This window comes from Sebastes fasciatus, chromosome 12 (assembly GCF_043250625.1).
Source record: "Sebastes fasciatus isolate fSebFas1 chromosome 12, fSebFas1.pri, whole genome shotgun sequence".
In the NCBI taxonomy this organism is placed as follows: domain Eukaryota; kingdom Metazoa; phylum Chordata; class Actinopteri; order Perciformes; family Sebastidae; genus Sebastes; species Sebastes fasciatus.
Window position 1 is genome coordinate 235,309 of NC_133806.1, and position 27,222 is coordinate 262,530.

Below are 27,222 nucleotides of genomic sequence, written 5' to 3' on the forward strand. Positions count from 1 at the left end.
ATTCTCTATATGTAGTTTAACATGTTTTCATTCTCTGTGTAGTTTAACATGTTTTCATGCTCCATGTGTAGTTTAACATGTCTTCATTCTCTGTGTAGTTTAACATGTTTTCATTCTCCATGTGTAGTTTAACATTTTCATTCTCTATATGTAGTTTAACATGTCTTCATTCTCTATATGTAGTTTAACATGTTTTAATTCTCTATATGTAGTTTAACATGTCTTCATTCTCTGTGTAGTTTAACATGTTTTCATTCTCCATGTGTAGTTTAACGTTTTCATTCTCTATATGTAGTTTAACATGTCTTCATTCTCCATGTGTAGTTTAACATGTCTTCATTATCCATGTGTAGTTTAACATGTTTTCATTCTCCATGTGTAGTTTACCATATTTTCATTCTCTATATGTAGTTTGACATGTTTTCATTTTCCATGTGTAGTTTAACATGTTTTCATTCTCTGTGTAGTTTAACATGCTTTAATTTTCCATGTGTAGTTTAACATGTTTTCATTCTCTGTGTAGTTTAACATGTTTTCATTCTCTATGTGTAGTTTAACATGTTTTAATTCTCTATATGTAGTTTAACATGTTTTAATTCTCCATGTGTAGTTTAACATGTTTTAATTCTCCATGTGTAGTTTAACATGTTTTCATTCTCTATGTGTAGTTTAACATGTTTTCAGACCAGAAAGCTAGTATTAACTCTTGACAAAGATCTATCTACATTATGTTTATAGATGCTTTACAAAGTATTTATTAACCAATTAACAAGGTATTATAATCATCAGTTGCAACTCTGTAATAGCATCTAAATAATGTTATAGACGGTTTACAAACCAGTTATTAACCGTTAACAAAGTGTTAACTGGTCCATCTATCTGCATAATGTTAATACATGTTTTACGCATTAACGCATTCTTAATATAGTATATAAAATGGTACAATGTGTGCAACAATAAACTGTTAAAATCAACATCGCTGGCCAGAACTCTTCGGAGAGATCAATACCTTCTACATTCAGGATCCCAGATATAGGCTCCTTTTGTCAACGATATAACAACACCAACACCAGAGTGTTGGCAGAAGGTCACGACCCTTGACCCTGAGGGTCGACGATCTGTCCCAAACAGCCACTCTGAGGCGTGAAGCGCTGCCCGTCACGGAGAAGAGCCAGGTTAGATAATAGTTCAAATAGGGAGAACGGAGCATGCTTTCAGACTATCCAGGAAGGAACTCATAGTGTTGCACTCAGTTGTAAACAGAAATAGATGAAGAAAGAAAGCTAGAGAGAGAAGTTCAAACCCTGATGACTTTCTCTCAGAAATTATCAGACACAGCCCCCCCCCCCCACACCCCAATTATGACATCAGGTGTGAGGTGTGAGGGGTGAGGGGTGAGGAGGTGTGAGATGGATGTGAGGTGCATGGAAGTTCTAAAGCTATTCAAACATCCGACAAGCACTTCTCATGAGGCCTACTTGCACATTTCCTCTGCTGTTTTCATCAGGTAGTATGTTCCTTGTAAGGTAGATAGATAGATAGATAGATAGATAGATAGATAGGTAGATAGATAGATAGATAGATAGATAGATAGATAGATGTAGAGAGAGAGAGACGTTGTCTTTGTGCTCTGCTCTAGATTCCTCTCACGTTCTGCTCTGTCCCCAGACGTTAAAAGTGTGTCCATAGTTTTGGCGACCGGGGGAGTGATTGGAAATGTCAGCTGACAACAGCACTTTTCACTGACACTCTGAGAACTGGCGGGAGGGAGGGAGGGGGAGAAGGGAAGGATGGAGGGAGGAAATGAGGAGGATGACAGGATGGTACTGGTGGGCGGGTTGGCACACAGAAAACAGCCACGCTTGGTAACAATAAGGACGAGGATGACATTGAGTTGAAAGATTGTGTGTGTGTGTGTGTGTGTGTGTGTGTGTGTGTGTGTGTGTGTGTGTGTGTGCGTGTGCGTGTGCGTGCGTCAGCATCGAGGGACTGTCCTTCCGTTATTCATTGTGTGCATGAATGAAATGCCTGTTTGTGTGTGTCTGTGTGCGTGCATGTGCATGTGCATGTCATGTCAGTGAGTGACAGGAAGCTGCCATTGAGTGTATTTGTGAAAGCCGGAGAGAGTTGAGAAGCCAAAGCCTGCCCCCCCCCGCGCTGACCTTTCCCAAATGTTACCGGCCACTTGGCACACTGACTCGACTCTAATGAAACTTTTATTGGCCCCCATTTTTCACCCTGCTTCTCCAGAACGCCTCCGGGGCTACGCTGAAATACAACAGGCCTGAACTGCAGCTGACACGCAGAAGGGCAAGGTATGGGGAGTGTGTATGTGTGTGCATGTTATAGTCTTCACATTTAATTTTTATCTACCTTTTTTCTTCATTCCAAAATCAATTAGATCAATTATAAATGTTGATGAGATCATTTGAAGCCCTTACCTGCGGAATATTTAGCTCAATATATCATTCTCCAATTACATGTGATATTATCAGGTAACAGCTGGAGGCCAACGAGCTGCTCTCTGGTAGAGCTGCTCTCTGGTAGAGCTGCTCTCTGGTAGATGGTAGAGCTGCTCTCTAGTAGAGCTGCTCTCTGGTAGAACTGCTCTCTGGTAGAGCTGCTCTCTGGTAGAGCTGCTCTCTGGTAGAACTGCTCTCTGGTAGAGCTGCTCTCTGGTAGAGCTGCTCTCTGGTAGAGCTGCTCTCTGGTAGATGGTAGAGCTGCTCTCTAGTAGAGCTGCTCTCTGGTAGAACTGCTCTCTGGTAGAGCTGCTCTCTGGTAGAGCTGCTCTCTGGTAGAACTGCTCTCTGGTAGAGCTGCTCTCTGGTAGAGCTGCTCTCTATTAGAGCTGCTCTCTGGTAGAACTGCTCTCTGGTAGAGCTGCTCTCTGGTAGAACTGCTCTCTGGTAGAGCTGCTCTCTAGTAGAGCTGCTCTCTGGTAGAGCTGCTCTCTAGTAGAGCTGCTCTCTGGTAGAGCTGCTCTCTGGTAGAGCTGCTCTCTAGTAGAGCTGCTCTCTGGTAGAGCTGCTCTCTGAGAGCAGCTCTACCAGAGAGCAGCTCTACTAGAGAGCGTCTAGTTAATGCCACCGATAAACTAGACCCTCTCTAGTAGAGCTGCTTCATCGTTGGTATTAACTAGACCCTCTCTAGTAGAGCTGCTTCATCGTTAACTAGACCCTCTCTAGTAGAGCTGTTTCATCGTTAACTAGACCCTCTCTAGTAGAGCTGCTTCATCGTTAACTAGACCCTCTCTAGTAGAGCTGCTTCATCGTTAACTAGACCCTCTCTAGTAGAGCTGCTTCATCGTTGGTATTAACTAGACCCTCTCTAGTAGAGCTGCTTCATCATTGGTATTAACTAGACCCTCTCTAGTAGAGCTGCTTCATCGGTGGTATTAACTAGACCCTCTCTAGTAGAGCTGCTTCATCGTTGGTATTAACTAGACCCTCTCTAGTAGAGCTGCTTCATCGTTGGTATTAACTAGACCCTCTCTAGTAGAGCTGCTTCATCGGTGGTATTAACTAGACCCTCTCTAGTAGAGCTGCTTCATCGTTGGTATTAACTAGACCCTCTCTAGTAGAGCTGCTTCATCGGTGGTATTAACTAGACCCTCTCTAGTAGAGCTGCTTCATCGGTGGTATTAACTAGACCCTCTCTAGTAGAGCTGCTTCATCGGTGGTATTAACTAGACCCTCTCTAGTAGAGCTGCTTCATCGGTGGTATTAACTAGACCCTCTCTAGTAGAGCTGCTTCATCGTTGGTATTAACTAGACCCTCTCTAGTAGAGCTGCTTCATCGGTGGTATTAACTAGACCCTCTCTAGTAGAGCTGCTTCATCGTTAACTAGACCCTCTCTATTAGAGCTGCTTCATCGTTAACTAGACCCTCTCTAGTAGAGCTGCTTCATCGGTGGTATTAACTAGACCCTCTCTAGTAGAGCTGCTTCATCGTTAACTAGACCCTCTCTAGTAGAGCTGCTTCATCGTTGGTATTAACTAGACCCTCTCTAGTAGAGCTGCTTCATCGGTGGTATTAACTAGACCCTCTCTAGTAGAGCTGCTTCATCGGTGGTATTAACTAGACCCTCTCTAGTAGAGCTGCTTCATCGGTGGTATTAACTAGACCCTCTCTAGTAGAGCTGCTTCATCGGTGGTATTAACTAGACCCTCTCTAGTAGAGCTGCTTCATCGGTGGTATTAACTAGACCCTCTCTAGTAGAGCTGCTTCATCGTTGGTATTAACTAGACCCTCTCTAGTAGAGCTGCTTCATCGGTGGTATTAACTAGACCCTCTCTAGTAGATAGTATTATTGATAATAATAATAGAATCAATCCCATTGGGTCAGATTTATAAATGTCTGTTTTTGTGGATTGTATTTAGTATATTCTGTTGATGTTCTCTTGGGTCCAGATGTTAACATCTGTCATCGGACTTCAGCAGAAGTCCAGGTCCGACCTCTCCCACTCATGTCAGCCATTAACGGTTTACCTGTGTCCATCTCAACAAATGCATCACAGGAAGCCGGCGTTCTGGTTTGGAAACGACCACCTCTAATGAGAAGTCTCGGTACGGTTGTTTTGGTTGGCAACAGAGAACGATTACTGCATTCACAACCGCCCAAACTGCCAATTGCTTCTTCCAAAGCACGGTGGGTTCAAATAAACTGGATTTTTTCAGATGTAACATAGCTAATAATGAAGATGATCATCTGATCAGCTCCAATACCGCTGGATTTCACTGGCAGAGGATCAGAGAGGTCTGGAGCTTTAATGGCCCTGCAAACCTTGGATCCTTAGTTTGCGCTCCGCTACCTCTCAATTTGAAGGTTGCAGGAAACCCTGTTATTAAAGGCTCCTAAAAAATCTGGGCACAGTGTAGAACCCACTTGGCTATAAGACAAGCATTCTCCTGCATGCTATTCACTACATTCCCTTCTCAAAGTCATAAAGGCCCCACTGAGCACAACTCTACTATAATAATGTCTACACTACAAGAATAGAACTCAATGCCTGGAACTGATCACCAGAACCAGAACCTCACCAGATCACCAGAACCTTGAAGAATCGCCTGCCATGCTGTAAAATATTACCATGTCTATAAAGAAGAAAAGTCTCAAACCTTTGGCATATCTGTCAAAGACTGAGGGCTTTACGTCTTCTGCTGACTGAGACAAGGATGCATGTGTCCGTCCTTGTGCAGCATGTGTGGAGATGAGCCAGTGCAGAGGAGAGCGGATGGGTTAGGTCCTCTGAGGAAGCACAGGGGGGACGGGCAGAGAGGTCAGGAGCAAACGTTGATACTCATAAGATGCTGTTGGACTCACGCAAAACGAATTACCACGAGCTGAAGTGAACGGAGCTCAGCTGCACTGAAGGAGGACCGGGTCAGATCAGGATGAACATATCAGGACCGGGTCAGATCAAGATGAACAGAACAGAATAGAACTCACGGCTGGCAGAGTTTGATGAGGTCCTGGTCGGTGGTGGCAGGTGGAAGGCCTCTGATGTACAGGTTGGTCTTACTAAGCTGCTCCATTAGCCCTCCTCCATGATGACCTCCTCCTCCTCCTCCTGTGGTGCCGGGGCTGGGCGGAGCCATGGGCTGAGGAGGAGGTGCATAGGACTGCTGCAGAGAACAAGAGAGAAAGTGATGGAAAGGTCACTTCAGGTCAAAACACAATAATATAGATTTTCTGTGCCACAATAATCACAAATTGAACTCCACTGTCCGATACGGAGCTCCGTGCCGACTACATGACTTAAGAAGATAGGAAAGACCATTTCTGGCAGCGTGAGGATTAATGAGTGTTTGGATGATGATGGGTTCAGAGTGCATTTGCAGTTTGGCATTTTTTCTCCCGACAGTGTTCACTGAACATTATACTGTCTCTGGGTCTGCAAACTACGACAATTAAAATGTGAGAAATGCATAAACGTCACTATTGCTTAAATTACCTGATCCAATTAATCAATTATATTAATTATTGAAGTCATTTATGAAGCATAACTGTCAACTGTTGGCTCCAGCTTTTAAAAGGGAGGATAGGATTTGTTGTTTTCCTTCGTCATATATCGATGTAAACTGAATATCTAATTAACTAACTAACTGAATGTCATTAGAATAACCAACAAGGTTTGCTAAATTCATGAAGAATGGCTCGTCGTTTGTGTACAAACGAGACGAATGCTGCAGCTCCAGTTCACCGACATAAACACACCTGAAGACACAGAAACATGGCGGCGCACACAGTCAATTACATTCTCATCATTCTTTACTTTATGCAGTGTTTGTGTTGTGAAACATCCTGTAACAACGTTGTAGCTGCCATTTCCTTTCAGTTGAGTTGTACTTGATAGCACCGATGATAGCACAGATGATAGCACAGATGATAGCACAGATGATAGCACATTGAAGTCTTGCATGTAGCCTGCGGTTTAGTCTACTCCTCCCATCTCTTTTCACAAGGTTCCCACGGATCCTTAAAATGTCTTGAATTAGATTTCCATCCCTACAGGATTCTCTAGTTGTTCATTTAAAGATTTAAAGTCTTTATACGTCATCAGTTTGCTGCTCGCGTCCATGTTTTCCCGAGCTGATGCATCGGGATGCATTTAGATTGGAAGTCGGGAATACCAACTCGGAATTATCGACTTCCGACTTGCAATGGATTGCAGCAACTAGTTTACAGCCAGGATAGTGCTTTGAGCTAAATGCTAACATTAGCCTTCTAACGTGCACACAATGACAATGCTAACATGCAGATGTTTAACTGGTATAATATTTACCATGTGCACCATCTTAGTGGGCATGTTAACATTTGCTTATTAGCCCTAAACATAAAGTCCATCTGGGGCTGATGGTATTAGGTCATAAACCAAAGTATTGGACACGTTCAAATTGTGACCTGATGAAAACGTTATTATTATTCATCCTGAGGGAAACATGAAGGTTTACCAAATTTAATGGCAGTCCATTAAAAAGTTGTTGAAACATTTGATGAAAAACCAAAACATGTCACCGTGCTGGTGTCACTGGAGGAAAGTCAGAGGATCACCAGAGTCATTAAAATGCATCCTCTTAGGACCTTGAATATATGCAATCCATCCATTTCACTACAACCCAAAAATATCCACGTCATTATGGCGCTGGAAGAAAAGTCCTGTATAGGTAGTGTAGTATATGTGTAGGGTTCATCCTCTGGGGATGACTAACGCCCAATACTGTGCACATTCATGGGCCTCAGAGGACCATCCCTAGAGCCACACTGCTTACGTTTCTAAAACATCAGCACATCCTGAAAATACAATGGAAATGTGTTAATATCATTCCTGTAAAGAGCGACAAGAAGAGTCTGATATCCTGAAGCCGTTTTCTTGTTCAAGACATTTTTAGTAAAGCATCAAACTCCAGGTTCCTCCAGAGGAGCTGCTCAGTGCCCAGCAGAGGTGCGTGTCTGCGTCTCCATGCGGCGCCTGTGATCAGGATAATGAAAACCTCCCTGCTTCAAAGCCTGAACTGTGTCGATATGAGCCTTTTAACAATGAGTTTGTTTACCGACCACCTCTGAAAGATAACACGGATATGCGCTTGATGGGAAGTGTCAGATGCAAATAAAAGACCCCGGGCTGAAATCAGAAAGAGAAATAGCAGCAGAATAAAAGGTACAACATGCTGAAGATAAGACGCATTGAAACACATGCCCGGCACATGCAACATACGCACGCAAACATAACACACACGCTCACTGTCAGCCTTATCTGTGGACATTCATTTCATTCCACTATAGAAGAGCCTTTCTTCACTCACACACACACTCACATGTCCAGGTATGCACAACATCTCTCCTCACTCGCTGACACAACACACACACACCTGATCAAAGGCCTGGCCCAGGGAACCTCTTTCAGCCAATTTGTGCAGCTGTCAGGGCCGGCCGATAGTGAGCCGTGTATGTAATGTGTCAGAGACTATGATGGGGAAATCCTTTGAAACACTGAAATCTCTCTTTCTCCTCTCTTCTCCCTCTCTCGCTCACTGTCAAATTCAACTCCACCATCGTTCAATCTCTTGCTCTTTTCACCTCCATCCTTCCACTTCCCACATACTCGCTCTATATTCCTCCCTCCCTCCCAGTTCCTCTCTTTTAAGGATTATTGTGCAGTCGGGGTGTGTGGACTGAAGGCTGCCTCTCAGCTGGTAGTGTTGACACACTTAGTACAGTGGAGCAGCTCTCTCAGTGGGGAAAAAGGCTCTGAGGCAGCGACACAAACTGTCACACAAAGCAAACACAGTCACCGGCTTTTCGTAGATTTCATGCACGGCTGAGCCTGTGAACAGCGACGCACCGCGAAGCATCGCTGCGCGGTGTCATATGTGCATGCTGCTGACTACCTAATGAGCGTATATTTGTCTGGAGAGTGGATTGCAGAGAGGGCTGAGAGCAGAGGGAAACCATTTCACTTACTCATTCTCAAGAAAAAGGTATTAAGCACATCTTTCAATATTTCATACAGTTCTTGCAATAAGAAACAACGCAGCTCTTCCGGAGGGTTGCGGCTCAACACCTTACTGGTTGTGTTCGTCTTTAATAGATATCATCATTGAATCCAACAAATATTTAATCTTTATTTCTTTTGAAACAGCTGTTTTCTTTGGTCCCATTAACAAGCTCTCTGAAGCTGCGTCACCAACAGAACAGATCACAGTTTATGAAGTTCATCTCCTGTCATATGTCTCTCTATATATATTCTCTCTCTCTCTCTATATATATATATATATATATATGTATATATACACGTCTCATAACTGCCCACAAAACATTCCTCTTGTGTTCAGCAGTTTATACTGCAGAAGTATAGAGATGCACCAACCAGACTTTTTCAGTCCCGGTACTGATGGCGATATCGTCCCTGGGCTTTGGGTACCGATCCGATACCAGTGTTTAATTAATAAACTGTATGCCTCACTGTGTGGAAGTGATTGGGATCATAAACATTGTTTTCCTAACTTTGTAAAACAAAATGTAACCAATAAATACAGATATAATATATATAGATGCAAATTTAATTGTAATTTATTATTAAAATATGAATCGTGCACCAGCAGCTTGGTATAAAATCTTGATGAAAAGGAATTTCAGTTTAAGTTTGAACCTTTTTAATGAAGCAACAAACTGGTCCAAACTTAAACAGTAATACAATTCCAGTATATAATGCATATAGTATACAAACATAGAATTGAATATTGAATAGAACTGAATCGGCTCCATTGTCAGCCGATACCAATCCAGCTATTTGAGTCAGTATCGGCCCGATATCTGATCTAGTATCGGCGCAACACAGCTAATAAGCTGCAATAGATTCCTCCACTTTGGACTCTTCAGCTCTCTGTTTCCTCAAAGGTTGACACTGTCAACACTGACGCAAACAATTAGTGTGGATTCACGTCGGATTCACGTTGGATTTAATTGGATTTACTTTGCACACGTGATCCTTGTTTTGACGTAATTTGTCCGTATTTAAATGCTGATGCGACCCGCCCTTTACCCTACCATCTACCATCTACCACCATCTACCATCTACCACCACCTACCATCTACCACCATCTACCACCACCTACCACCATCTACCACCTACCACCACCTACCATCTACCACCACCTACCATCTACCATCTACCACCACCTACCATCTACCATCTACCACCATCTACCATCTACCACCACCTACCATCTACCACCTACCATCTACCATCTACCACCATCTACCATCTACCACCACCTACCACCACCTACCATCTACCACCACCTACCATCTACCACCATCTACCACCATCTACCACCTACCACCACCTACCACCATCTACCACCACCTACCACCATCTACCACCTACCACCAACCACCACCTACCATCTACCACCACCTACCATCTACCACCACCTACCATCTACCATCTACCACCTACCACCTACCACCACCTACCATCTACCACCACCTACCACCATCTACCACCTACCACCACCTACCACCACCTACCATCTACCACCACCTACCATCTACCACCTACCACCATCTACCACCTACCACCACCTACCATCTACCATCTACCACCACCTACCACCACCTACCATCTACCACCTACCATCTACCACCACCTACCATCTACCACCACCTACCACCACCTACCATCTACCACCACCTACCACCATCTACCATCTACCACCTACCATCTACCACCACCTACCACCCGTCTGTCATTCAGCCCAGTCTGTGACTGCTGACCGTCCTCTCTATCCGTCCACTACTTTATTCAGGGCTGGTTAGAATGCATGAAACACACACACACACACACAGAGACACGCGCACGCGCACGCGCACGCGCACGCACACACACACACACACACACACACACACACACACACACACACACGTCTATAGATAGCCCTCTTGTGTCCCTAAAGAGTTCTCTACTTTCCAAACAATGAGTAGCTCCCTCCCCCCAAACACACACACACACACGCACGCACGCACGCACGCACGCACGCACGCACGCACGCACGCACATACACACGCACATACACACACACACACACACATAAGTGTTTCCAGAGTTCCGGTAGAAGTGTATTGACCTTGCTAAGGTCAGGTTTCCCCTGCTATCTTCAGTAGGATACTGAGGCTCTGTGTGTGTGTGTGTGTGTGTGTGTGTGTGTGTGTGTGTGTGTGTGTGTGTGCGTGTGTGTGTGTGTGTGTGTGTTGCTGTTGTATCTGTGCACATTAATCTTAGTTTGAGCAGGACAGAGATGATGCAGAGATAAGACAGACAGAAAGACACACAGCATCACAGTAACAGTATCTCTGCAGCTGTACGCTCCTCCACCTCACTTCAATATGATGCACAACTACTGCTGTCACTCTACAGCTCATATGCAGAGACCTTAACGAGGATAACACTGAGCTGACTGTAGATGAAGGGATGGAAAGACTCACTAAGTGATGGTAGAAAGGGAGGAGAGGAGAGGAGAGGAGAGGAGAGGAGAGGAGAGGAGAGGAGAGGAGAGGAGAGGAGAGGAGAGGAAGTTGCTCAGTCCCAGAGAGGGGTGAACGTTGGGTGAAAGGTAGGAAGGAAGGCGTAGAGATACGGCGGTGAGAGAAGAGTAGAGGGATGGCTGATGACGAGTGAGAAAGGATGAGGGGAGAGAGGACGGGACAATGGAGAAAGGAAAGAGGGGGACATGGGAGAGCGGCTTCTCCGGCCTCTTCTGATGCTTCCTGAAACACAGAGGAAAGAATGCGTCTATTTTTGTGCCCAGCTGAGATTCTGCTTCTGAACTCAGCAGCGGAAGGGTTTAAGGAAGAGCTGATGAAAACACTGGAATGGAAACACGGCTCCCTGTTTAGAGATTACTCTAGCAGCTAAATTAAGCCTACCGCTTCTGTCGGAAACCTTGAAAAGACAACAAATCATCAACCTGTCCAGGTCTTGTTGGACTGGAAGGCTGTCGCCATCGCCACACAGAAGAATAAATACTTTAAATGATTAAAATAAAGGAAGGAAACGTATCATAGGGGAAGCACAGGAGATGCTGTGTTCAGGTATAAATAACAATATCCAATACAGTAGCAGGTTTCCAAGTGTCACGTTGAAGAATGTGTTCTAGAGGGAAAGCCTGGGATCAGTCCGGAGACTAACTGATACTGGCTGCGTGAGGAAATCACACCCGAACCCTATTTAATGAAATAACTCCAGTTTCTTCCAGAAAAAGGATTTGTACTTCTTCAAGTTCGGCCTGACAATGTTTTTGTTGTGAAGCATCATTTTTCCAAGATAGCAAAATATAGTATTGCCATGCTTCTTTCCCATATAATTATTTATTATTATTATATTTATTTAACCGTTATGGAACCAGGAAGTCCCTTGAGATTAAAATCTCTTTTTCGAGGGAGAAACATAGAAAAGAACATAATGTCAAAATAAGAACAGTCCTCAGAATTATAATAAATTAATAAACAATAAAAATACTGAATAATTAAACTATTATTGATTTTATTGTGTTTTATGGCGTGTATATACATATATATGTGTATATGTATACACATACATATATATATATATATATATATATATATATACATACATATATGTGTGTGATAATAAAATAATGATAATAAAACATGAAGAATAGTAATAATAATCATGACAACAATAATAAAAATAATACTATTACTTGTATAACTTATTAATTTATAACCTACAACATGTCTGCATGTTTCACATTAAAATGACAGACTTTTAAAGTAATGTACCTGAACAACTCTACATGTCAAATATGACTCCTTGTAATCAGGGTTATTAAATTATTAAAACCTACCACACCAACCACTTTAATGTACAAGTGTAATACTAGCTTTAACTATAATAACTAACTATAATACAGACAGAAGTATTGTAATTTAAGGGGGTGAAGTGTTTCAGGAGCTGCAGACATTCTGCAGAAATAACTGGATATCATGTTTTACCAGGTTTTACCAGGGTTTTACCAGGGTTTACTAGGGTTTACCAGGGTTTTACCAGGGTTTACCAGGGTTTTACCAGGGTTTACCAGGGTTTTACCAGGGTTTTACCAGGGTATTACCAGGGTTTACCAGGGTTTACTAGGGTTTACCAGGGTTTACCAGGGTTTACTAGGGTTTACCAGGGTTTTACCAGGTTTTACCAGGGTTTTACCAGGGTTTTACCAGGGTGTCAGCTCATTGTGAGGTCAACCAGAATGGAAATAAGATGACTTTATTATAATAATATAATGAGAATCTGTCGTCTGCGCGGCCTGTTTCAGAAGAACAAACCACAACATCTGTATGTTTGTAGCAGTAACTGTATTCTACACTGGACCACATGTATAATACAATACCTGGTAAACCCTGGTAAACCCTGGTAAAACTGATCATCTTTTTCATCTAAATATTTCTCACATACTAAAAACGCATTCTGTCGGTGAGTTCTTCTGGAAATAAAGTCTTTGTTCCTGAGTTTTAGAACTAGCAGTGTGATAACGCTGATCTCTCTTTCTGCCTGTTCATCTACCCGCCATTACAGTTCATGTCCTTCCACTTCCTGTCTCACTAGTCCTCTTGTTTATCTCTCCTCTCTCCTCTCTCCTTCCTTCCTTCAGGTCGTCTAGGTTGCTTCCCGGTGGAACGCCGTGTTCCAGCCCTCCACCTCTCCATCTCTCCATCTCTCCATCTCTCTTGTTAACATCAGCAACAGAAAGCATCAACAACACTCAGCTGTCATAAACACGTTGCACAAACATCCCGTCTAGTCTGGACTCGGTGCTGACCGGCCTGGTGGAGATAAGGAGATGATGGAGAGACCGCGGTGACGTTGATAAACTCTGAGGAGGTCAGAGAGAAGGGAGGTGGGAGTTTACAGCCCAGCTCTTCAACTTGAGATTGATTTGAATCTTTGTTAGGATATATATATATATATAAATAAAGGACATGTTCCTGCTCTGGAGAACGCCCGCTGCTGCTTCTAGCTAAGATGGACTAAATGGAATAGATGAATTCCAGGTATGTGTAAGATATACCTGGCCAAGACAGTGATTCCAAAAAAGAGCAAAAAATAAAAAGCAACACAAAAAGCTTTGGTCGCTGCGTAACAGCTCACGTTTCCCAGAAATACAAGAAATACAACCACCAAGTCACTTCCAGTTATTTTCAGTTTATGGCCAGTAAGTCTGTCAATGCACATCCAGTATATCATACTGAACAAATGTACTCTGCACATGTTGGCTGAGAATCAAGTCCTTGCTAAGCTGTTTCCTTGCATACGTGCTACCTTTACCGTCTGCAGTAATCACAGTAACTAAATATATATATATATTGGTTATTGGTCCCTGGAATCAGGGACCAATAACCAAAACGTTAATATAGTCTCATTAAATATACTAAACTATCAATTTGGAACGTTAATTAATAATAATAACTATAACCAAAATAGATAGTAAAGGTTGAAGGATATCGAAATCACGTTGTGCAGATTGGAGGAAGCTGATTGCTCCAATACTTCTTCCCAGCAGCTTGATAGCTTGGTGCTAACTTCCTTGCGGTTGTTGCTTGAAGTTAGTAGGTTAAAAAGGCAGGCTCTCGCGTATTCTGCTTAGAGGTTCCTTGTGTTCCTATGGCTGTTTCCTAACAGGCCATAGATCAGAGAGCAGAGCTGATTCTGGTCTGGAGAGCAGCAGCTCACCTCCACAGGTCAGGAGGTGAGAAGGTGAAGAGCAGAAAGAGGAGGAACAAAGAGATTCCTCTGGTTATGTCCTGGTTGAATTTCACACCTATGTGTGAATGCTACAGTAAACAATGGCTACTGAGCTGAGTCCACAGCCAATGGCTGCATGACTCAAGGGTCCTGAGAAGCATAGTTCATTGTCTTTGCCACCAGTAATAGTGGGTCCCTACATCCCCCCTTTTGGTCTTAAGATGTGTATCATCCTTCAAGAGCAAAACAGAAGGTTGAACAGTTCACAGGTCCTTGGAAACAACCTGGGGGTTGTACAGTCCAATCCCTGGGGACAACTCAAAAGTTGTTAAATCCATGATTGAAAAAGTTCATTCAACAGTTCATTCAATTTTGTAACGTCTGGGCAGTTCATTAACCAATTGGGCATTGGTTAAAACTATCTATCCTGGCTAAGCAAGAACAGTCCCTAAGTTACAAACCAAACCAGATAAACAACAACAACAACAGCATTGTATAAAATACATGACTAGTGTTTCTCTGTTAGATATAGGGTTAGTGAAGAACAGGAATGTTAGAGGTGTTAAGTTGTTAAGGTGAGATGCGGAGAGTGTCACCTTAAACAATGCGGACAGGTGTATGACTGGTTCTGTACAGTCATAATGTGGTGTCCTAAGCTAGTGTTGTGCACTAGTGATCTCTAAACAAGATACTACCAAGGAGTTGGTCCAAGTGTACTTGTAAAGTTGGACAGTGGTGTCTGAGTTGAGTTTTTGCTGTTGCTAACAAACTCAAGCTTTCCCTAGTAACTGCAAAAAGAAAGGAAAATTAAGGCACCATTATCTGGCGTCTGTCTCACTGTTAGCTATGTGTTAGCTAATACCATGGGAAGATAACTCTGGATCTCTCGTGCTTAACTCGTGGCTCAGGGCTGTAACGCTCCAGGTAGCCAGAGGCAGAGAGGCACTCAGAGTAGCTATCACTGTCTGCTAGATTATGTTCATGTTCTGAACCTTGTTCATAGTCTGAACTGTGGTCAGGGATGCTGTGGTCATCGTCAGACCGGTCACGCCAATTCTGGGACAGAATTTCAGAGTATGGCTTTCTAACACTTCTGTTGTGTGAATGCCTATCTCTACGCAACTGGGGGACATGGTGGTTACGCTCAGTGTCCTTATGCAGCCTTTTGTGACCCCCCTTCGACCTGTTGTGAAGGTGGTCTTTTGAGGTGGCAGATCTGCTTGACAGGTCAGTGTTTGAGCTGGTGGGCTCAGTTGGTTTGCAACACTTTTTGGAGATGACCAGAGATTCCCAAGCTATCCGTGTCATCTTTCTTATCTCACACAGTGAGGGGTTACCCTCATGCGTCCTCAGTACGACGTGAGTGCGTACACATGGGTGCAGGTTCTAGAAAAACAAGGACTTGAAGATGGTGTTTTCTTCTAAGCCTGGCGCATTCTTACCTTGGAAGTATGCATGCCTTAAACGTTAGTAGTAATCTCTAGGATTCTCACTACGTGAATGTTTAATTTGAAGGGCTGCAAACATCGCTGAGGTCTCGTCAGCAGTAGAAGATAATTCTTCTATCAGTGCATGACGGAGCTCACTATAGTCATTTCTGACAGTGGGAGGTTGTGACTGTATAAACTTGTGCACAGCTTTAGAGCTGGTTTTCCACACAAGTTTAACTTTCTCCCATTGGGTGGCGTGTGTTAAGTCAATTAGATTGTGATCTAATTCCCTAAAATAGTCATCAATGTGATGATCACAGTTGTCTGGATCAAAACATTCAATGTCTTTAGCTATGAATTCAAGCACTTCATGGCGGGGACTCTGTGGGGTGCTTTCTGATGAAGGCGAGACTAAATTAGCATTACAATGCACTGGTGCATCACATGCTAAAGTTCTCTCTGGCTGAGAAGCAGAGGCTGAACAGCTGTCATCAGCCTTGTGACAGAGTGGTAAAGAGGCTGAACAGGCTAAACCTTTGGAGGGAGGAGCACAGATGAAATTGTCATTTCTCAGTAGCTGAGAACAACATGGGATAGGATATCTCTTGAAGAGAAACTACATGTGTCTTCACTGTCAGTTTCACAACAATAGGAAGTCAGGTAGCTGTTCACTCTTTCTCTCAGTGGAGGTTGAGGAGCTGACTTCATTCCCAAAGACTTTGAGTCGGTTGGAAATCCTTTACTTCTGAGTGAAGAGGGAATTAACCTCTCATCAAGTGAGGAGTGTGAATCGGAGTAACCAGAATCACAGTGACTGACAGACTGTGCTGGGGAAAGACATTGTAGTCTAAGCCCTAACAATTTCTCTTTGTATTGAAAAAGAGCTAACTCTGCTGAATGCAGGTCTTCTAAGTAACGCATGGCTTTCTTATCAGCCGTCTGAACTTCATGGAGGAGACAAGCACTTTGCGTTCTTAGGCTATCTACCTCCTTTTCCAGGGCTGCTTTGCTCTGAACGGCAAGACTAGTTTGCCTGTGGAAAATCAGAAGCAAGCATTTTAACAATGAGTCTTTGGATGCGGTCTGCGCATCCCACCTGTCTGTGAGGAGCGATTCCATTTCTTTCCTGCACTCACTGAAACTCAACCTGCTGATGAGTTCAGGGCAGCCAAGGTTTAGGCTCTGTGCTAGGGAAGAAATAAAAAGCTCTACACAGGGGTTCTCCATTGTTATACCTCGAATTAGAGGGTGAAACTAAACAGGATGTCTAGTAGAAAACAAAAACAATGTTGTTGGGTATGGTGTTGCGTTGGCAGACACCTTGTAGTGTAGTTTAGGGAGGTACACTAGCATAACAAACAATGCACTGGCCTACACTATGGGGGGTAGCTTCCTGTGGAGGAGGGGTAGCTACAGCACTAACTAGTGACTCTAGTGGGCATCAAACAAAAGGGGCCAGTAAAGTAAACATAGGTTTACAAAAGAAGTTTGCTTACACACAACATGCACTAACTGAGATGCAGGGCAGTAACAGTTGTGATGTTTCTTAAAGGTGACTCAAGCTGGAACATGTGGAAGTAACAGCTAGGTTGCAAACTTATATCACAGTGCTGTTAGCACACTGTGGCTCTATTTAACCCACTCAGGCTGGAATGCTTGGCAGTTACACAGCCAGGTACAAGCTCTCTATGTTACACAGGGCCGGTGGCACGCTGTGTCATTAAAGGAACATTATTAACAGCAAAATATGACAAATAGACTGCATTGAATACGTGGTATTCAAATGCTGAATCAAAATTCATTCAAGGTCTACAGCGTAGGTCAACTTGAATTAGCAGCAAAAGCAAGTTATTAAAATTAACACTATAAAGGCTTAAACTGTTAATAATCAAACTCTCTCAAATAACAATTCTAACCACAATGTACTTGTTTAAAAGTACAGCTGGCCTTCTACTCCTGTGGAAGACTAGTAGTGTAGAATGAAAACACTTTTGGTTTGTTTAGAAGTGGAATATGAAATTTTTGTTTTTGACCAAAAATGATGCTGAAAATTTATATTGCACAATTATGAATAATTTGCCAACAATATTACTATGCCTCACACGGGGCACCAAAATGTAGGGATTTGGCAGTAACAGGTTTAGTTATTAGCAAATTAATTAATAAATAATAATATAATTATTAATATTAATAAAAATTATCAATAAACATTAATAATAAATGGGGCACCACCCTGGAATCAGGATCCAATAACCATAACGTTAATATAGTCTCATTAAATATACTAAACTATCAATTTGGAACATTGATTAATAATTAAATTAATAACTATAACCAAAATAGATAGTAAAGGTTGAAGGATATCGGAGTTCTTGACATAGCAGAGGTTGGCATTATTCACTCTTGTACAACATTAAACAGACCAGCGTATATTCCACAAACATTTATTTACACGATAATAAAGGTTTAAAACACAATATTAATCTAACTAAATAACTAAACTAAACAAACCAAACAAAGTGTGTAAGCATGCATGTGTGTGTGTGTGTGTGTGTTTGTGAGAGAGAGAGAGAGAGAGAGAGAGAGATAGGGGGAGAGAGACAAGATGGCTTCTTGTCTCAAGATGTCTGCCTACAGAAAAGGGCGAGCATTGTAAAACTACAAAGATGGCGGGATCAAAGATGGCCGCCAACATGTCACCACATGCCTCTTTGTTCTTCTGAGCCCATTAAAAAGGCGCTTCCTGCTCTTCCTCCGGTGCAGACGCTTCGCTGAGTTGCTCTTCGCTTTGCTTTCTTTTTATCATTGCTATGCTTATCTTTCGCTACTAAATTTTTGGAAAACGGGTCCTGGATACTTACAAATCACTGGGAGTTTAATTTATGAAAGAAACTGAAGGCTACCACTATTTTAAAAACTGTTTTACTTTGTGAGCGCGGCCTATCAGCAGCACAAGCCTGTACTATAGTGAACGGGAGCGAGGTGCTTGGCTAAAGCTAATCAGCAGCAAGATGCCTCCCTTCTCCACGGATGACTACTACAAACTTCTACAGAAGATAGCAGTGCTGGAAACAAAGATTATCCGGCTCGAAGTGAATGCGGAGGTGAATGGACTATGTGGGAATGAAACCACTCTACCACTGATTCAAAACAGTGAACTGGAACAGGCTAATAGAAAGCTAATTAGCACCAACAACACCACCAAGAATCAAGAGGGCAATAAATCGACTAGTAGTCCTCCCTGGAACGCTCTTGGTGCAAAGCCAAAGCGTAAATCATGTCCCTGGGAAATGGGAGGAAAACTTAGAGGCAGAACCCAGCACCCTCAGATATATGATGCGACCGGCTGGCCTGCATTAGCATCCGAGCATAGTGCCTCATCAACCCCTGTACAAAGTAAGGTCCAACCGTGGACAACTGTGAAAGGAAGGATGAGTAACAAACCTCCCCAACAAAGAAGTTTGCAACTGGAGAACAGATTTGCTCCACTGTTGCAGGACCCTGGATCTCGATCTGATGCCCTGGATAATCTCAACTCTTCACACAGCAGGGTAAGAACCAAAAGCAACTCTGAAGGTAAAAGGCTACAGGGAAAGCTAACAACTGGGCCTCAAACTCAAACTCTGATTGTGGGTGATGCTGCTGTTAAAGATGTGAAAAGCATGTGGAGTAAAGACATCAAAGTACTCTGTTTTCCCAAAGATATGATCTCTGATCTGGCAGAAAGAATCCTGGATATTGTGACTGCACACCCAAATGTGAAAAATGTGGTATTGCACATTGGGTCGAATGATGTTGTGAAGCAACAGTCTGAAGTGCTGAAACGGGACTTTACTGGTCTGCTAAACACGGTCAGCTCTGTGAATGCTCAGGTGTTTATCAGTGGACCCCTGCCGCCGATCAGAAGAGGAGTCGAGAGATTCAGCAGGTTGCTGGGACTGAACACATGGCTTTCAACAGCATGTAAATCCCACTCAGTGCATTTTATTGACAATTTTAACTTTTTTTGGGACCGCAGACATCTCTTCAAGGCAGATGGACTCTGCCTAAACAAGTCAGGAGTAAAATTGTTCAACTCCAACCTATTCTACTTCCTGCGTCATTCATCTGTTCCCTCTGCCAAGGACGCGAGACAAGAGGAATCACCACTGGACGAAGACACAACACAATGTGCCAGGGGACCTCAAGGAGAATCATTTCACCCCACACCACAAGCCAGCCCTGGGATACAGCAGAGACAAGAGGAGGCGTCCTCATCCTCGCTTATCACCCTTTCTCCCTCCTCCCCCCTCTTGGAGTTCACTGACCACATGAAGGAGCTGGTCAATGCTGGAACTAAACTTACTCCCCGCCCTACACCCATTTTCTCTCCCATGATCCCCCCACGAGGTCGACCTCGAACAACTTTGGCACCATCTCCACAAACACGACACCCACCACCTCCATCCCCTCCACGATGGAATCAGCCTCTGTCTCCGCAGCCTGATAAGGATGTTCCTTTACAAAATGTTGCAAGCACAGATTGATATGTGTTGGGTCCAGGCTTCAAGGCTAATGATACACGTGACTGTTTCCAGGATAAGCTGGGGCCCTGTGTGATGAGAGCTTCTTCTATCTCAGTTCTAATAAGTAGTAGAAAAAGAATGGTGAATCTGCAAAGAAACAGGAATATTTTGACTGATTGTGCTAATTTATCAAATTTAGCATTGATTCCTTGCCGGCCAAACCATGTCCCAAAAAATTATAATAATGCTTCTAGCACATTAAAGCTAGCCCTGTTAAACGTCAGGTCTTTGGCAGGAAAAAGTTTTTTAATCAATGATTTTATTATTGAGCACAAGCTTGATTTTATGTTCTTAACTGAAACTTGGTTAGACCAAAATAACAGTGCAGCTGTTCTTATCGAGTCAACTCCTCCCAACTTTAGTTTTATGAGCGAAGCTAGAATGCATAAGAAAGGAGGTGGAGTTGCCATGTTGTTTAATGATTCTCTCCAATGCAAACAGATATCTTATGGACATTTTGCTTCTTTTGAATATGTCGCTCTTCAGCTGAACTCCTCTTCTCGAGCTTTGTTTCTCAATATCTACAGGCCACCTAAATACTGTGCAAACTTTTTTGATGATTTTACTGAACTGCTGTCTGTAATTTGTGTTGACATTGACTGTGTAGTCATTGTTGGTGATTTTAACATCCATGTTGACAACCAACAGGACAGAGGGGCCAAAGAACTGTGTCAGGTTCTTGATAACTATGGAATGAGTCAGCATGTGACAGAGCCCACACACAATAGGGGACACACTTTGGACTTAATCATATCAAAGGGCCTGAACATTTCCAAGGTTGTAGTGATGGATGTTGCTCTGTCTGATCATTCCTGTGTATTCTTTGAGAGTACTCTTCCTGTGCACAGAAATGATAAGACAGAGATAATCACAAAAAGGTATATCACTGAAAACACCAGTGATCAATTTGTTCAGGCTTTCTCTTCCACACCCACCCTCCCCTGGACCTCGGTCAATGAGCTTGTAGATAATTTCAATTCTAAAATGACAAAGGTTATTGATACCATTGCACCCAAAACGGTGAAGATTGTCTCTAGTAAGAAAAAATCTCCATGGAGAAATACCATGTTGGTAAGAAATGAAAAAAGAGAGTGTCGAAAAGCTGAACGCCAGTGGCGGAAAACAAATCTACAAGTTCATTATGACATCTATAAAGAGAGACTTTGCATTTATAATTCAGAACTGAAAAATGCAAGGCGGTCCTTCTTCTCTGACATCATCACCAAAAACAATAACAATGCACGTGCCCTATTTGCTACTGTCGACAGGCTAACAAACCCTCCTGTGTCAGTAGCCTCTGAACTTTTATCCTCCAGGGCCTGCAATGAATTTGCTTCCTTTTTTACAGAAAAAATTCACAAAATCAGACAAGCAGTCACTTCCTCCATAGCAGGTACAGGATGTTTGTTTCCCCTGCGTCCACTTAAACCTGGCGCAAATACCATGACACAGTTTTATCCAATAAATCAGACATACCTGGAGGAAATCATACAACATCTAAAATCCTCCTCATGCTGCCTTGACATTCTGCCAACAGGCCTTTTCAAAAAAGTATCAGATTGTATGGTCTCAGAGCTTTTACAGATTGTTAATGCATCTCTTGTTTCAGGAGTCTTCCCACAGGCCCTGAAAACTGCTGTCATCAAACCACTCCTCAAAAAGAACAATCTGGACTCATCAGTAGTAAATAATTACAGACCGATATCAAATCTTCCATTCTTGTCTAAAATAATTGAAAAAACAGTTTTTCAAAAATTAAATAGCTTTCTGGCACTAAACAACTCTTTTGATGTCTTCCAGTCAGGTTTTCGACGAAACCACAGCACTGAGACTGCTCTTGTTAAGGTCTTCAATGACATCCGATTGAACACAGACAGTGGTAGAACTACGGTTTTAGTTTTACTGGATCTCAGTGCTGCATTCGACACGGTTGACCATAATATATTACTAGACCGACTGGAAAACTGGGTGGGTATTTCTGGCATAGCACTCAGCTGGTTTAAATCCTACCTAAAAGACAGGGACTTCTTTGTGTCTATAGGTAATTGTAAATCTGAGCTGAACAAAATCACATGCGGAGTTCCCCAAGGCTCCATCTTGGGGCCTCTTTTGTTTAACATCTACATGCTCCCACTGGGTCAGATTTTTGAGAACAACAAAATAAATTACCATAACTATGCAGACGACACACAAATTTACATAACTCTATCACCAGGAGACTACAGTCCAATACAAGCACTGAGTGAGTGCATTGAACAAGTCAATAATTGGATGTGCCAGAATTTTCTTCAGCTGAACAAAGACAAAACTGAGGTCGTAGTTTTTGGAGCCAAAAAAGAAAGATTAAAGGTTAGTGCTCACCTACAATCTGTGATGTTAAAAAGCTCAGACCAAGCCAGAAACCTTGGTGTAGTCATGGACTCAGACCTGAGCTTTAACAGCCATATTAAGACAATTACAAAGACGGCCTTCTATCACCTGAAGAATATAAGAAGAATTAGAGGACTGATGTCTCAGCAGGATTTGGAAAAACTAGTCCATGCATTTATCTTCAGCCGACTTGACTACTGTAACGGCGTCTTTACTGGTCTTCCTAAAAAATCGATCAGACAGCTGCAGCTGATTCAGAATGCTGCTGCTAGAGTCCTCACTAAGACCAAGAAAGTGGATCACATCAGTCCAGTTCTGAAGTCTCTACACTGGCTGCCTGTCTCTCAGAGAATTGATTTCAAAATACTGCTGCTGGTTTACAAAGCACTAAATGGTTTAGGGCCAAAATACATTTCTGATCTTCTGCTGTGTTATGAACCATCCAGACCTCTCAGGTCATCTGGATCAGGTCTGCTTAGTGTCCCCAGAGTCAGAACTAAACATGCAGAAGCAGCATTCAGTTTTTATGCACCAAATATCTGGAACAAGCTCCCAGAAACCTGCAGGACCGCTCCAACTCTCACTTCTTTTAAATCAAAGCTTAAAACTTTCCTGTTTGCGGGTGCCTTTTATTCTGACACTGCACTATAACTTCTACTCTTTTGAGTTTTATGCAATTTTAGTTTCTATCCTAGCTTTTATTTTTAGCTTGTTTTTATTTTCAAATTTTTAATGTTTTAATGTTTTTATGTTTTTATAACTGTTTTAATTATTTCTTAATGTTCTTTTGCATTTTGTCGCAATGTTCTTGAATGTTTCTGTAAAGCACCTTGAATTGCCTTGTTGTTGAAATGTGCTATACAAATAAAGCTGCCTTGCCTTGCCTTGCCTACAGAAAAGGGCGAGCATTGTAAAACTACAAAGATGGCGGGATCAAAGATGGCCGCCAACATGTCACCACATGCCTCTTTGTTCTTCTGAGCCCATGTGCTCAGGAAGGACAGAGAGGGGGGTGATATTGGGGTTAAGATTATCTGAAGCTGTATGTTTATGTTTAACTAATTCACAGTTTCTGTATGTGATCTTAATGTGTATCAGATAATGCAGTGGATTAGAAAAGATGGTTAGTTTGCATGCAAGACCTTGTCTATGTGAAGCATAAACTAAACACATCAGATGTGGCGAAGCCAGCTACCCAAATATCAAATACAAATAATATCACAACCGTCAAACTCAATGAATAACATTAAACCAAATCAATACAAGTACATCCTAGAAATCAAAGTTGAACAGTCTTGCTCAGTCATGTGCAATTGCTACTGCTAAGGTAAGCCCAGTACGTTACCAATCCATGGAAGAAAAGGGTTTGTAATTCCATGTGTTGAAGTTGTGGTTCCAAGTCGAAGATGTTGTCTTTGCTCTGCTCAAATCAAGTTGTGCAGATTGGAGGAAGCTGATCGCTCCAATACTTCTTCCCAGCAGCTTGATCGCTTGGTGCTAACTTCCTTGTGGTTGTTGCTTGAAGTTAGTTGGTAAAAAGGCAGGCTCTCGTGTCTTCTGCTTAGAGGTTCCTTGTGTTCCTATGGCTGTTTCCCAACAGGCCATAGATCAGAGAGCAGAGCTGCTTCTGGTCTGGAGAGCAGCAGCTCACCTCCACAGGTCAGGAGGTGAGAAGAAAGGGCAGAAAGAGGAGGAATAAAGAGATTCCTCTGGTTTTGTCCTGGTTGAATTTCACACCTATGTGTGAATGCTACAGTAGCCAATGGCTACTGAGTTGAGTCCACAGCCAATGGCTGCATGACTCAAGGATCCTGAGAATCGTAGTTCATTGTCTTTGCCACCAGCAATGGTGGGTCCCTACATATATATAGTTAGTTACTGTGCAGTAATCACAGTAACTAACTAAATATATATATATATAGTTAGTTACTGTGCAGTAATCACAGTAACTAACAGATCTAAAGCTGCTGACCGTGCACTCTCTTCCTAAACAATACACCTCCTCTCCTGAGTGACGTCCAAGAACATCATTCCACTGCCTGATACTTAAATACCTATATTCTACTTATATACGTATATTCCCAAGGAAATCATATCAAGCTACATTCTTCCTGTTTAATTGCCTGACCTCGAGCATGCAAGTTACTAAAAGGGGAGAAATGCATATTGAAGCGGGCCTTTGCACAAAGCTCTTTTATTATGTATATTTATGCAAATGACACGTTAGTTTATTCCAGAAAGTCTCTCTTGCTCCTCCTCTCATTTGCCCCCCCGGTCAGTGTTTCATCAGTTTGCATGATGAGCGGCAGCAGACGAGCTGCTGATTGGGTTTATACAGACCTAGAGTGAAAGGAGGGAGTCTGGAGGTTTCATTGTTCTTTAGTGACTCCCCTCAAAGTTTAAACTGAAGCGATGTTAAATATTGAGTTTCAGCAGCAGCAGCTCCGCTTCTTTGTCACTGCTGATGAACTCTGGATGGTGAACTGTATATTATATTATTATTATATATATATATATTATTATTATTCCTACCGGCAGCGCTTCCATCCCTCTTTATCTCATCCTCTCCTTCTATCCCTCTCTATCGTATCCTCTGCTTCTGCATATTAATAAGATCTTCCTGCCCTCTCGTGTCCCTCACCTGTTCCCCCTTCCAGAAAAACATTTTGCTTTCCTCTTCCTCCTTCTACATAACTCCATCTCCTCCTCCTAAATAACTCCATCTCCTCCTCCTCCTCCTCCTCCTCTTCCTCTTCCTCCTCCTCCCCCTACATAACTCCATCTCCTCCTCCTCTTCCTCCTCCTCCTCCTCCTACATAACTCCTCTTCCTCCTCCTCCTCCTCCTACATAACTCCTCTTCCTCCTCCTCCTCCTAAATAACTCCATCTCCTCCTCCTCCTCCTCCTCCTCCTCCTACATAACTCCATCTCCTCCTCCTCCTCCTCCTCCTACATAACTCCATATCCTCGTCTTTTGTCTTCAACATTCTCCTCCCCTCCATCCCTCCGCTGCCCTCTCTTCTCTCCCAGGTCCATCATCTCTTTTGCTCTCGTCTCATCTCCCTAGTACTCACACTCCTCCTATCTGCTGCCCCCCTTTCCTCCAACGCCGTGCAGGAGATTAAAATATGAGGAAACAATCAAGCTCTGGCTCATTAGCATATGAACCGGGGGCCGACGGGCGACGGCAGAGATGACAACAGAGCCTGGAAATCCACCGCCAAGCTTTTTTTTTTAATCCCAGGAATGACTTTTTAGCGTATTTTGTTGAATGAAACAGAACAATCCTCCGCCGGCTCCTTTCAGCCTTTCAGCCGGTCACATTCAGACCGTCACATTACCATCAGAATAAGACAGAACGCTCATACAGTTATACAGCATCAGGTCAGAGAATGGAGACCAGAGAAGAAGACAGAACTCATATAGTTATACAGCGTCAGGTCAGAGAATGGAGACCAGAGAAGAAGTGTGCACACAGAATAATGTTTCTCCACGGCAACAATGACAAGCTAAAGAGAGGAACCGGTGTGTGTGTGTGTGTGCTTGTACAGTATGTTGAGGGGGGGGGTCTACTCTCATTAGCAAATCAATTAAAATGTCTCTATAAGCGCAGCAACATCACAGGCCGTGACATACAGCAGAGTCTATGATGTGGGCAGACAAGCCAACAGAATATATCTATATCTATAGATATACAGTAGATATAGATATATATCTATATATCTAGATCTATAGATATCTAGATATATAGGTATAGATATATATCTATATATGCAGACAAGCCAACAGAAACGGGGTTAGGTGCAGGCTAACAGCCGTGCTAGCAGCTCTGTGAGGCATAGGGTTAGAATAGAAATCATCTTGTTTTACTTTTGTACGGTAATTTAAGGCAGACGTTTTACTGGTTTCCCGTAGTGGCTTTCAGTCCAAAATGGCGGAAGCGTAGCTCTGCTGCTGGGCGCTGATGTTGCAATTGAACGGACAATTGACTTTCACTTCTTAGCAGTAAACGTTTTTTGGTATTAATCTCAAAACATATAGCAGATATAATGTTCCCATGTTCACCATGTTATGTGCTGTGTTAGCATTAGGGTCGTGTGTTAGCATTATGGCCGTGTGTTAGCATTAGGGCCGTGTGTTAGCATTAGGGCCGTGTGTTAGCATTAGGGCCGTGTGTTAGCATTAGGGCCGTGTGTTAGTTGGCAACAGTCCGTCGGTTTCATACGTATGATGATGATACCGGGCCGATATATCACCATATACTGCCATACAGTAAGCAAAGTGATAAATTGGGGTTTTAAAATCTAATTTTAGGAAAACTGAGAAACCGAGAATTGATACAGTATCTCAAACATAATATTCAATATTCAATATTTTGTATAAATATATTTATTTATACAAAAAATTTATATTATATTTGATAATTAGCACTAAACATAAAGTAGGGCAACAGCTGACACGTAAAAAACAAATGTCTGTAAAAATGTCATTCCAAACACACGAAGCATTGCTATACTCAGCTACCTGGCATCTTCCTACCAAGGCTGTAGTAGCCTGTTAGCTTTTATCATGTAGAAAATACATAATACGACC

At 42.6% G+C, this 27,222-nt stretch overlaps 1 protein-coding gene across 8 annotated transcripts in view; it reads right to left on the reverse strand.

Moving 5' to 3' along the window:
* Positions 1-27,222, reverse strand: part of LOC141778290 (RNA-binding motif, single-stranded-interacting protein 3-like) — a 218,490-nt gene that overhangs the window by 115,292 nt on the left and 75,976 nt on the right. For 5 of the 8 annotated variants that reach the window (XM_074652467.1, XM_074652470.1, XM_074652469.1 and 2 more), the window contains one exon: positions 5,453-5,628. In XM_074652467.1, the coding sequence (XP_074508568.1) occupies positions 5,453-5,628 (176 nt within the window). The remainder of the gene's footprint in view (positions 1-5,452; positions 5,629-27,222) is intronic. The other 3 variants (XM_074652473.1, XM_074652472.1, XM_074652474.1) reach the window with 1 other exon arrangement.